The sequence below is a fragment of the Magnolia sinica genome, chromosome 2 (genome assembly GCF_029962835.1).
Source record: "Magnolia sinica isolate HGM2019 chromosome 2, MsV1, whole genome shotgun sequence".
NCBI lineage: Eukaryota > Viridiplantae > Streptophyta > Magnoliopsida > Magnoliales > Magnoliaceae > Magnolia > Magnolia sinica.
Window position 1 is genome coordinate 137,612,441 of NC_080574.1, and position 13,026 is coordinate 137,625,466.

A 13,026-nucleotide genomic window follows, 5' to 3' on the forward strand; every position below is an offset into this window, starting at 1 on the left:
AGAACTAAAGAAGGGTGCCGATCCAGTGCCTTTGGAGGCATAAGAACGAGAGGTACTGTGCCTCCACATCGTTGGAACTTGGAACCATTCATTTACTCCAATTATGGATGGGATATCAAATATACACTGTTTTGACACGCCTAACCTCTTAATCAGAGACGAACAAATGGGCACTAAAAAAAAGTTCAGCAACGGCTTAATTCCAGTGAAGAAATGTTCATTTAATAGATGGATAGGATAGTCCAATCAAAGCAATCTTTGCATGGCGAATCAGTGGTTGGGTCCATGGGATGCAAGGTTCGGATCATCATACATGTGCCATTTCTACAGTACAGAAGAATCATGAAAAATCCAATCCAATAATTGTGTGAAAAAGATTGATAACATTCTATGCCTAAGACCATTTACCTAGTGGTGATAATGGGTGCAGCATGTTGTAAGATACCACTTTAATTGGTAGCAAACAGCTATATTGACTTTCAATCTGTTCACAAATTGGCCTGGATGCCAAAAGATATAAATACAATCGAAAGAATAAAGAAACATAAAGAAGAATAACAAGCATTAGAAATACACAGCAAAATATGGGAGTTGTCAAATAGTTTTCGGCAAAAGACTTACATCTGTGAACGTTTTCAAGGATGAAATTCTTCTATTGCCACTCTATAGTCTTACCTCTTCCTACTCTTGTTTGCTGTTCCATTAGTTTCTCCGTCTAGGCGAGAATGAGCAGAGGTCTTCTTTCCTCAAACTGTATCAGAGAAAATCCCATCCTTCAAAATTTTATCAGATTTTTCTTGGGTCTGACTGCCGCTAGAGCTCCTCTCCTCAACAATCGGAGTCATCCATGTCTCCCCTCACATGATGCTTTCTAGAGTTTTAGTGGACACAATAATCAACCGAAGAACCTCATGATCATTGGGCCCATGTGGGCCAAAATAACTCAAAAGAAAATACCCGTTTTATCATCTTAAGGGGAATGCTGACAATGATGAAAATGCATCTCTGACCAGTATTAACTCATCCCAATCCAAGTTTTATATCAACCAAAATACGTCACTTAGGTTTGTGAAGCAATGTTTTGTAATCATTTCAATTGTCTTTTTGGATAAATATAAGATGGCAATGATATCACACCCGCAGGACCTCTTTTGCTCAATGTCAGATTCGGCAATGCTGTTGCACTCGACTTTCTGTTCCAACAATAAACAATGAATGCAAGACACAAAAACAGTGCAAACAGAAAAGTGGGTGAAAAGACAACCTCCATACTGATCATGCTAAAACTGCTAGCTAACATTTCTGTTCTGCCCAACCAAAAATCTCCACCTTCAACTAGCGCAGCTCCTAACGTCCAAGAAACATCCCCAGGACCGAAAATTATCTCTGCATCATTCAGACACAAACCATCCTCAATGAGTGAAGCCAAATACAGAACGCGGAAACATGATTGCTCCATGTAAAATCGTGTCCCATAGGTTCTTTCCATGTCATTCCATGATCTTGAACACAATTGCTGGCCTCTTTCCATAAGTTCTGTAATATTGGCTTTAGGATTCAAATTCAGCATGTTGTAGACAGCAAAAAATCCTGATAAAGCGTGAAAGCGAGCAGTTGGACGGGACGAGTTTGTCGAGCTGAGTGAATTGGCACCTGCAAGAGAGTAAGCTGGGAGTTAAAAATATAATGGAACTTTTGGAAGCATATCAAATGATGCCATCATGAAAGAAATGCAGAGAAAACTGTAATTTCTTAGAGGCAGAAGAAAGTCAAATTCTGGCCCAGAGCTGCATTCACTCTCAATCTCAAGCCCGGCCAACCCCTGACTTTAGAAGACACCACTGTGACACAGGACAACTATCCATTTGCTCTAAAAGCTCAAACTGATAGAGAGTGGTGAATCAATCCATTTATCTCATAGCTCGGGCCCCACATCCTGCCTCACACGGGCCGCCCATCCCGAGTATGCCCCTCCTGTATTAAACATCCCCAGTGCAGTGAGGAATCCCGAAGACGAGACCTCCTGCTCTGATACCACTTTGACGCGGGACAACTAACCACTTGTTCCAAAAGCTCGAACTGATAGAGCGTGGCGAATCAATCCATTCATCTCATAGCCCAGGCCCCACATTTCTTGGGTTAGGTCCTCAACCGAACCCCCTCGTGAGCCCCATATCACGTGGGTTCCGCCTCACACAGGCCACCTACCCCGAGTATGCCCTTGAATCCTACAGGACACTCCACTTGAGCCCAGTGTGAAAATGCCCTTGCATTACACTGCCCATTTGATAATTGGCCCTCTAACCTTCTCTTTTAGAGCTTCCAAGGACACATTAATAATTTTGGTGTTTTCTAACTAAACAAGTACTAACTTCCTTTCTTTAAGACTATTACAAAATATTCAGTTGCTAGACAATAAGGAAGAGGTAGGAGAATCATCGGATGATGAAAAAGTGTGGCGAGAGGTATATAAAGCAAAGTATAATGCAAGACTACGAGAGGAAGAAATTAAGTGGAGACAATGTTCACGGGCCCTATGGTTGAAAGAAGGAGACAAAAATACGAATTTTTTTCATGCTATGGCGAGTGCTCAAGCTAGAGTTAATAAGATTAAATCCTTAGTAGTGGAGGGAATTATAATAGAAGGGAGAGCAAAGGTTTGTGATTCTATAGGTAATTTCTATAAACGTCTTTTGACAAAGGAAGACTGGAAGCCCCCTTCACTTTATAATATTTTCTTCAACTCCATGTCTTTGCAAGTGGTGGAATCATTGGAAAGAGACTGATGAAGAAATAGAAAAAGTAGTTCCAGAATTGGGAGGCGACAAAGTGCCTAGGCTTGACGACTTTCCAATGGCGTTTTACCAAAAATTTTGGCAATTTGTAAAGCATGACGTTTTCGCTTTCATCAAGGAAATTTATCATTCAAGTCGCATAGCTTCAGAATTGGGGGCTACGTTTATAGTTCTAATTCCAAAGAAAAAGGGAGTCGAAAGTTTAAGAGATTTCAAACCTATCAGTTTGTTGGGGGGTCTGTATAAAATTTTGGCAAAACTATTAGCCTCAAGATTTCAAGCAATCATTGGACAAGTCATTTCCTTGTCTCAAGGAGCCTTTGTGGAAGGAAGACAAACAGCGGACATGGCATTGGTGGCTCATGAATGTATCGATTCATATAATATGAGAAGATTGAAAGTTTGTAAGTTAGATATAGAAAAAGCTTATGATTATGTTGATTGGGATTTTATGGACTACCTATTGGGAAGGATAGGTTGTGGCTAGAGATGAAGATCTTGGATAAAGGAATGTGTTAGTTCAGCTAAGTTTTTAGTATTGATCAATGGTTCCTCAAAAGGCGTTTTTTTCAGCGTCCAGAGGTTTGAGACAAGGAGATCCCCTATCTCCATATTTGTTTCTAGTAGTAATGGAGGCACTCAGTCAAATGATAGACGGAGGGGGGCAGAGGTGAACTAGTGAAGAGATTTGGGGTGGACAATTCAAAATTTCAAATCACACATTTTCAGTTTGTTGACGATTAGCTTTTATTATGCGAGGTAGATGATCTAAAGGTGTCAAATCTTCGATCGATTATAATCAGTTTTGAGGTGGTATCGGGGCTCGAAGTCAATCTCAGTAAAAGCGAAATATTGGGGCCAGGCATTTCAAAGGAAGAGTTAAGGCAGTTTGTGAGAATATTTGGATGCAGGGCGAGATCTTTTCCAACCACATACCTTGGTCTTCCGTTATGTATAGGAAAACTGGCAAAACAACTTTGGGACACAATGGAGGAGATGATGCAGGACGTGAAAATTAAATATGATATGCGAGATTTCAGGCTTAAGATCACATTAGTTCAGAAACAATTACACAAATTCCATATCCCACATGAAAGTCTAAACATTCAATTAAGGGGAATCTATGCAGGTCCAGGCCTACACATGAGAGGGCTGGATCAATAAAAATTATGAACCAAACGATACTCAAAGATAAGAAATAATCATCCACACATGCATAGTAATCAGTCTCTAATCCAAGGGATTCAGAAATTCCAATTCGGGGAACTCTAGGGTAAGAAAAGGGGCATAAAATTGGAGATTTGAGTAATTTAGGGTTAGGTTTAGGGATTTTGGGTGGAAGCGGAGTGAAAGAGATGAGAGAGACGAACCAAAGAAGTACCGCACGCGTGGACAACAATAATGGCTCAGATGCATGTGCGTGTGATCCCGGCCGCACGTGTGTGGGGCCTACTATTCAGAAAAAGGCCACCTTGGCCCTGGTCGGCCAGGGATGGACTCTAAAATCTCCAAATCTCAGCTCGATCCGATGTACAGTTTGTGCGTGGTGCTCTGCCGAAGTTTCAGCCCTCCTGTAGGGCCAGACTCTGAAATTCTGATGTGGGGAGGAGAATTGCTGCAATAGATAATTGATTCGAAGTGTAGATGATGGGGTGAGATGAGAAGAAGAGATGGTAGAAGATGGGTAGTAGAGATGGCGATGAATGGAGGCGAATCGGGATAGATGTGGCTTCGCACCACGGTAGTTAACCCTTCGATGAAGGGAGGGCTTCGCACCCAATTAAGCTTCATAACTCAGAGAGTAGGAAAACGCAAAATTTTTATTAATCTTCAATCGAATCAAAAGAACTACAAAGGGTGCCTATTTATAAGAAAACCCCATACCCCAAAACTCGCGTCATGTGCGCAACCTATTACTTGGCGATGAAGTAAACTAAAATAAAAATCAAACAAAGAAATTTAAAGCGTTCATGATGTTCTAAATAATAACAATAAGCAAAACCTAAAATATGAAATCAATCCGACTAATGGGCCCCGATCATGAGATCCCATGATGAGCTTTACTTAATTATCGGGCCCACTCCAAGGAACCAAAACTCCGTCTTCTAGCTAGGGGGCCCTCTCTGGACGTCATCATCGATCCAGATCGACGGTGGGGCCCTCCTTCTTTGTGCGTACGTGCGTAGGGGCGGCGCGCATGCGCATGTACACGTGATGTCCCCATCAGGAAAGGTTTTAAAGAAAATTATCACAATGGAAGAGTAGATATCTTTCAATGGGGGGAAGGCTGACCTTGATTTAGGCGACGATGTCAAATCTTCTTATCTATTTCATGTCATGTTGATGCAGAAGATAAGAGGAAATTTCATCTCATCAAATGGGAGGAAGTATGTAAACCTTGGGATTTTTTTTTGGGGGGGGGGGGGGGGGGCGGATATTACGAAATCTAGAGCTTGTGAATTTAGCATTGGTTGGTAAATGGGTTTGGAGCGGAGGAAGTTTCCATACGGGGAGAGGTAATAGCTAGGAAATATGGGTTGGATGAAAGGGGCATGTGGATAAGGTCATCATCTTTGTACAAGGCATCATATTTATGAAGAGCGATGGCATCGATAAAATGCAGGGTGTGGGTAGTGTAGGCTTTCACTTGGGGGATGGGAATACCATTATGTTTTGGGATGATATTTGGGTGGGGGAGCAAAAATTGAGCGAAATGTTTCCCCATTTAGCAAGGGTTACTCTAAAGTCAGATTTGAGGGCAGATAGGTCATAGATGTTATTCAATACATGGAGAAATTATCTCTACAGCACCGCCATGTCGCGGGAATCTGGTTGATTCGAAATAGAAGAATTTATTCGGTTGATCGATTTATTCACTTAAATATCCCCAATGCCGGCTGAAGCGAACCAAATGATATGACTTAAGGACAAGTCAGGTAAGTTCTTGGTTAAATCTTTTTACAAGCATATAAGCGATGCCAACATCAATGAGGTCTTTTGCCTAACATCTTTTGTTTGGCGGTACAGTGCCCCTCCAAAGATGGCGGTGCACGCCTGGGTGGTGGGAAGAAAGAGGGTGTTAACAGTGGACAATCTTCATAAAAGAGGGATGATCGTTCCGAATGTTTGTTTAATGTGTTATCAAGATAAGGAATCGGTAGATCATCTCTTCATACATTGTCCATTTGCACTAAGATTTTGGGATTGTTTCCTTGGTTTGTTTGGGGTTACTTGGTTGTCGCCAAGCTCTATCGACCAATTCTTGTTGGCGTGGCATGGTGGAGGCAATGGGAACAGAAGGAAAAAAGTGTGGCATTTATGTTTAGTTGTGGGGGGAGGTGTTAGAGATTTTCAAAAGGGCTAAATCGTTTGTAATGGATTGGGCGATTATATCCAAAATTATTTCCCAATTCCCAATTGGTTGGGTTGAGTTGTAATTTTACTTTTCTAGTTCTTAGTTCTTGTATATTCGGCTTCGGCCTTCTTTGAATAAATTTATCATCTTTCAAAAAAAAAAAACCTACTTTAACTGTTTTGACTCATAGATATCAGTAACAAATAACAAAAAAGAAAAACATATCTTAGCCCTCTCATTTTTGTTTCTTTATCATGAAATGATAATCAAATGAGGTGCATACCAGGCATGAAATGCTGCATATGCTTCCTACAGGCACCCAAATCATGAAAATAAGAAGCCAATTCAATGATCACATTGACTAAGCCCAGCCACTTTAAAGAAAAAATCCAATACATGCAACGCACATGAGCAGTTCCTCTACTCTTGTAAACTTAGATAACCACCACTCAAAATGCAACTTCAAATGTCTCCAGCTGGATGGTGCAGCTGATTATGATGCCTACTCTCGCTGTGTACAAACCCAAGTTCGAGACTCCGTGGCTTCTGATGAGGTGAGACCTCGAAGGCTATAAAGAAATGGCACTTCAAAGGCTGATTAATTTACTATTCTTGTGAGTATGTGTTTCTTTAAATACTGGCTATTTTAAGAAATGAGGTTGTATAGGGGATGTATATGAACTAACACAAATAGGCACTAGGAAACAAGCAAACAATTAATGCCAGTTGGACAGAAGATGAAAATGGGAAGAAGTACAAACTTCAGAATCCATGTCGGGTTGAACAAATCAAAGCTGGATCTTGAAATAGCCAATACCTATTGATATGCCCATCTTTCTTGAGCAACTAACAAGTAAAGGTTTCTGGCCAAAGTGCTGGTGTCAAGTCTATCAGGCCATGCCTATTAGAAATCTGCTTTTGCTCAGGATGGGACCAGCTGCCAGCCCTACTAATATCCCCAATCTAGCAGGGCATCAGAGGTTGTTTACAATTCCAAATGCAAAATAAAATTTTTTTTAAAAAAAAGAAAAAAAGAAAAAAAAAAAGGGTACATTTCTGTACAATTCCAAAGCCCAAAACAAATCTCAGAGTTCTCGGCAGCCTCATAAGAATTTCAGTGGATTTTGAATATGACAAGATCTCTGGAGAGCATTTAAACATAACGAGATCAGAAAATGCAGAAGAATGAGGTAACTCACTTCTAGAAGAAGAGTGTGCTTCACAGTCCATATCTGCAGACAGCTGCCACCAATCAGAACGGCTTGAGTTGATTGCAGTAGCCCTTGCAATATCCTGGCATCGTTCCCAATCAGGATCACCAACTAGATAAAATGTTGAAGGCTGATGATTCTGTATTGTACCGCTCACATTGAGTGGATTGGTGGCACTCAACCAAATATGGCAGCCGTAGCAAGTATAGTTTTGTATAAATCCCGAATAGAGACAAGGATGTCTGAGTTCATAGGCAGCATCAGAACTATCGCCACCCATGTGCTCTTCACTAAGAATGACAATTGACCGATCAAACGCAGCATTCAGACCAAATGCTGGCAACGAGTATGCTAAGAGCTGGTGCCCAAGTGAACCAATTTCCGATTCAAAGAAATGCTGATTTTTTCTTGATTCGCCTACGTCCATAACCACTTGAAAAGAAGAACCCCCCAAATCAAGAACTCCTAAAGTGGGCCCCACTGAAGAATTTCCCAACCTCCCCATCTTATAGTTAAGAGCAACCCATCCGTGGTAAGCCTCTTCTTTGCCAGTTAGTACCCTGATCCAATTTCTTCTGTATACAAACCGGTGTTTCTTCAAAACAGCTTCTGCATTCCTCAATACCCAATCAGCATCTTCGCTCGCCAACCTCCGTAATCCAGCAGTGGCTAAAAGAAAGATGGGAGTTTCTTCATGCCTTTGAGAAGGTACCTGATGCTCTGCCCAAAGGAGCAATGGCTCCAATGCGGCGCTTAGACCCGAAGAATTGTGAAGAAATTTATCGAGACCAGGCTCCGTTTGTATGCAGTGGTACCGGCAAGCATCAAGTCCAAGAGGGCTCTTGGTTGAATTGTCAGGAAAAGAGTGCAGCATAATTGGCAGGTCCCCATCATTCGTGCTGTTTTGTAACCATTCATACACATTCACTCGTGTACCAGTGCTTCCGCAATCCAAAACCACCGTGTAGTATGATGATTTGGATATAAAAGTTCTTGTTGATCTAAATGAATGATGGATACGAATCACAATCAGCACAGAAACTATTAGGAAGATGATAATCTTCAGGCAGTGCTGATTTTGGTGGGTGCCCATGGATAGCAATCTAATATTAGCGAGAGTTCTCAATTGCACTAACAGATAACAAACATGAACAATTTCAGAAACCAACAGACTTCTACGTCATCTCGAACCTGTGACTCCTCTCAAGTAGATTCAGTATTTCTTCCGAGATTATTACTCTGCCAAAATGGAGATACCTTGGGAAAGAAGCAAGACTACAAAATCTCAGGGTTGATATCATGAATGTGGTCTTCCCATGTTTTGGAGAAATATTAGAGCTGTATTCTTTCAACACCAAACAAACTACCTGACATATTAGCATCCTGATCCGAGAAACGCAGGTCCTTTCCCATCATGGGTCTGCATTAGCCAATCATGGAATGTGCATCAACAACTAAAGGAACTCGAAACATTTTACATAAAAAATAATAATCAGTAATGGTTAACCAATGATTGCTTTGCATTCAAACTCAAGAACCTGTGACATTGATAAGATTGAAGTTTAACATAGAACAGAGTCGATAGGATGATGAAACAGCCAGATATTTCATAAATAAGAACATGTTCTGAATGGGGAAGCTGAAAAACTTTACACAACAAACAATGCTCGAGTTATATTGCCTGGATGCAGGTACGTATCAGACTCACAAACTAAGGGTACATTCACAATCAGATTTTTCAGCAGAACAGATGATCATCTGTCCGCCAAGCATTTGGTGAACCTTGGGTGAGTGTGGGTGTGGGTGGGTATGTGTGTAATTCATTACTGTTGAGAATACAAATTCAACCTTTTTTGTGTGGTGTCTTATGCTTATTGTCAGGTGAGTTTAGTCCCACATCAGATACTCGTGTGAAAGTGGGTTGTAACTTCAATATATATAAAGGGGCTGAAGTCATCTAGTCTAGATTGGTAGACTGTGTAGGCAAGGTAGCACCTGGTGCCTTGGGGGCTTTAATCTAGTAAGAGTGCCCCAACTATTCTCTTCATATAAATCTCTTTTTTTTTTTCTTTTTAAAATTAATCTTGTTAGTTTGTTTAACATGGTACTACAGCCAGTTAGATCTTGTTGATTATTTATTTGGTTTGTTATTTCTTTTCATTTTCATCCATCGAATCAATCTGCAGGGCCACCGGAGATGTCTTCATACTCGTTCACATCTTCGGCGTCCTCAATTTTGCCTCTACCACACCCTCCATTCTCATCTTGCTATGTCATTCAATCAGCCCTCAACCTGCTACCACCAGTGAGAAGCCCACCGTCGTATAAACATGGTCATTGTGGTGTTAGAGAAGCCCATTTTCGTGATGTACCATTGTCCAAGTGGGAGCCAGTGCCCACCACCATTTTGACACCATTTTTGCTGCAGTTCATCCTGCCTCACTTTTTCATTGCCGCCATTCACTGGCAGTGTGGCGCTAGTGGAGCTTCATGAGGTTCTTTTGGGAATTGTGAGGTTTGATTGCTAGATGCACAAGAATATTCATGGCAATGCTCAATCCAGACTGAAATGGAGGATTTCAACCAGAACTGAACCTTTCCTTTTCCATTTATAATTTATTCCTTCATTAGGCCCTTGTTATCTATTTCACTGACCTTTGTGCATTATTACACTTGTATCTTCACATGTAGTCCCCCCACCAACCGTTGTCAATGCAGTCCACTCACCCGTTGCACAGTATTGCACTTGTGTCTTTGAGAGGATTTTGCATATGAATGACGGTTTGGTGGCTTGATGGTTGTTGTTCGGCTATGACCTACTATTTCAAGAGAAGATTTAATAGACATCAAAAGCTCCATCTAAAAACATGCTGCAATTGGAGATTTTAAACCCAGCATGTTGACCCAAAGGGGAGTGTTAAGAATACAAACTCAACCTTCTGTTGTGTGGTGCTGATGTTTATTGCCAGTGTAAATTTAGTCACACATCAGATACTTGTTGTGTGAGACTGGGTTGTAATTTCTATATACATAAAAGGGGCTCAAGTCATCTAGTCTATAGTGGGGTGTGTGTGTGTGTGTAGGAGCTCAAAGTCATCAAGTCTCGAGTGGCAGACTGTGTAAATAATATAGCACCTTCTGCACCTGGAGGCTCTAATCTATTAAGAGTGCCCGAACCCATCTCTTAATATAAATCTCATGTTTTCTCTTTATTTAGTTTATTCAACAATTACATTCGGGAAACATTCCAGATATTTATCTGGGAGAAAATGCTTCTGCTCACTTGATTATTTCAGGATATCTACACGCAGCTTAGGGCAAAAGTGGAATAGCAGCTCTTGAAACTGAATCTTCACATCTTACATGAATGCTTAAAACATTAAAATCATGACATGGCAAAATGCAGAAGCCATTGAATTCACATGAACCGGAAATATATATAATGGAATGAGGTAAGCATTGAATAAACCAGCATATTATTACAAGAAACACCTTAAAAATTCATATGCATTGCTTAATTAAATACATGAGAAAAATATCCCAAATTGCCATCAAAACCGCTAATTGCTAACTGAAGACCACCAGAAAAAACTCAGATAAACAGAACTTTATGTTACTTTGAGAATTCCCAAACCTAAAACAAGGCTCTACTGTAGAAAATGAAGATGAAATTACAAAACATTGAATTCAAAACTTCCAATGCATTGAATGCAAAACTTAACTTTCATGTAGCGTTTGGATGTACAATTTACTTGGATTGTGATAGCTAAGTTGCACCAAGAGAGATGTACAAAGTTAGATTCATTACGCTTGCTTTGAAGATGATTAACTACTTCCAATTTAAGTTAGATTGCTGAAACCACTATAAGACAATGAAGCTTATGGGTTAGACAGTGGTGTGTGCTTTCCTCAACTTGCTATATTGTGTCAATTGATCCAACATATAGGGGGCATGCATGTCCATCAATCCAAATCATTCAAAGCATGCAGCCCATTATTGATGGAGCAAAGCTTGAAAATCACATTGACTGGATGAACACGACTATCTAATAGGTGGTCCTCAGGCATCTAAGTGGACAGGTCGAAAAGGGGTCAAAATCCAATGGCTGAAATCAGATTGACGTGACTTTTGGGCGATGCTAGGTCCACAATCGAGATTGTACAAAGCATGTGGCCCATTGTTGATGGAGCAAAGCCCAAAAATCACAATGACAGGATGAACGGAATTGTCCAATTGGTGGCCATCGGAATCCATTGGCCGGAATCAGATCAGTGTTTCAATGGAGCAAAGCCCAAAAATTACCATGATTGGATCAACAAAACTGACCCATTGATTGCCATCAAGTGGACAAAATCCAATGGCTGAAATCTGATCAGTATGGCTTTTTAGGCAACACTGTCTGCAGTGGGCATGCATGTCAATCCAGATCGTCCAAAGCTTGTGGCCCGTGGTTGATAGAGCAAAACCCAGAAAACCAATTAGAGTTCGAAATTCAATGGCTGAAATCAGCTCAGTGTGACTTCAGGCCACCCTATCCGCAGTCGGGCATATGCATCAATCCAGACCATCCAAATCATGCCCACTGCAATCGAGTAAACCATGAAAATTCACGATGGATGGATGAAAACAACTATCTGGATTCTGGCGGCTGTCGAGTGGACTGATGAATAAAAAATGGTCAGCGGTTGAAATCCAATGGCCGAATCAGATCGTGTGATTTTCGGGCGGCATTCTCTCAGCAGTGGGGCCCACATTTCGGACGACCCAGATCGGTGGGTGCATTCCTCGGGTGTGTGGTGGCGAGCTGCCACCACTCCCTCAACGGCGACAAACGCACGCAGTAGTCTGGCCCATTAGATAAACATCGTGACTACGCATTAACTACAACTTTTGCTGCAGCACAATTATCGCAATCTAATTCAATTGTAATTTGTACATCCAAACATGGCCACATTCTAATCTGAAAACAGTAGAATTAAAGAAAACGCAGTCTTCTAAAAGCTTCATATAACCAGAAAATCGAAGATTTGCAATTTATATTAATCGCAATTCAAAAGAATTGCAGATCGAGTCGATTTTTTTCAAAATGAAGAAAAAATACAAAGAAAATGACGGAAATAGACATACCTCTGCCGATCTTCTACGGAGTAGAAATGGCGAGCTCGTTTTCTAGTGAGAAGGAAGTTATATGATACACGACCCACGTTTTCGTTATACGCGGGTCTTCAATTCTGACAAGCGGGGCCTACCATTCAATAATCTTGTCCATTGACCTGATGCGTCCCACCGTGGATGTGCCGTGCCGGAAAAATGTCTTAGTTTGGTCGATCAGGGCCACTAATCTGGGGAAGTTTTTCAATTGAACGGGGACCATTTCTGCATTTTGCATCCATAACCGTCCATTTGTCGGCCATGAATTGTACGGTTACAGCTGTACTATCGAGGATATTTTTGGCGTGGGGTCCATCCAGGTGGGGATAAATAGATTTCCCGTCTAGATTTCGCGATGATGGGTCCCAGTTGTCAGTATTGTCGGATTGGCTACTCCCCCTGCCACCTGCCAATGACTGGTGGTCGGTGCTCTGTGGGACCCACCATGATGTATGTGTTTAATCCATACCGTTCATATATTTTTATTGATCATTTTATGTTATTAGACTAAAA

At 41.1% G+C, this 13,026-nt stretch overlaps 1 protein-coding gene across 1 annotated transcript; it reads right to left on the reverse strand.

The window, feature by feature from the left end:
• Nucleotides 1-434: 434 nt before the first annotated feature.
• Nucleotides 435-12,465, reverse strand: LOC131237875 (probable apyrase 7). The gene is made up of 2 exons (XM_058235915.1): nt 7,350-12,465; nt 435-1,653 (listed from the first exon to the last, which is right to left on the reverse strand). The coding sequence occupies exons 1-2, from the start codon at nt 8,452-8,454 to the stop codon at nt 1,088-1,090; spliced, it is 1,671 nt and encodes a 556-aa protein (XP_058091898.1). The 5' UTR covers nt 8,455-12,465; the 3' UTR covers nt 435-1,087.
• Nucleotides 12,466-13,026: the final 561 nt, after the last annotated feature.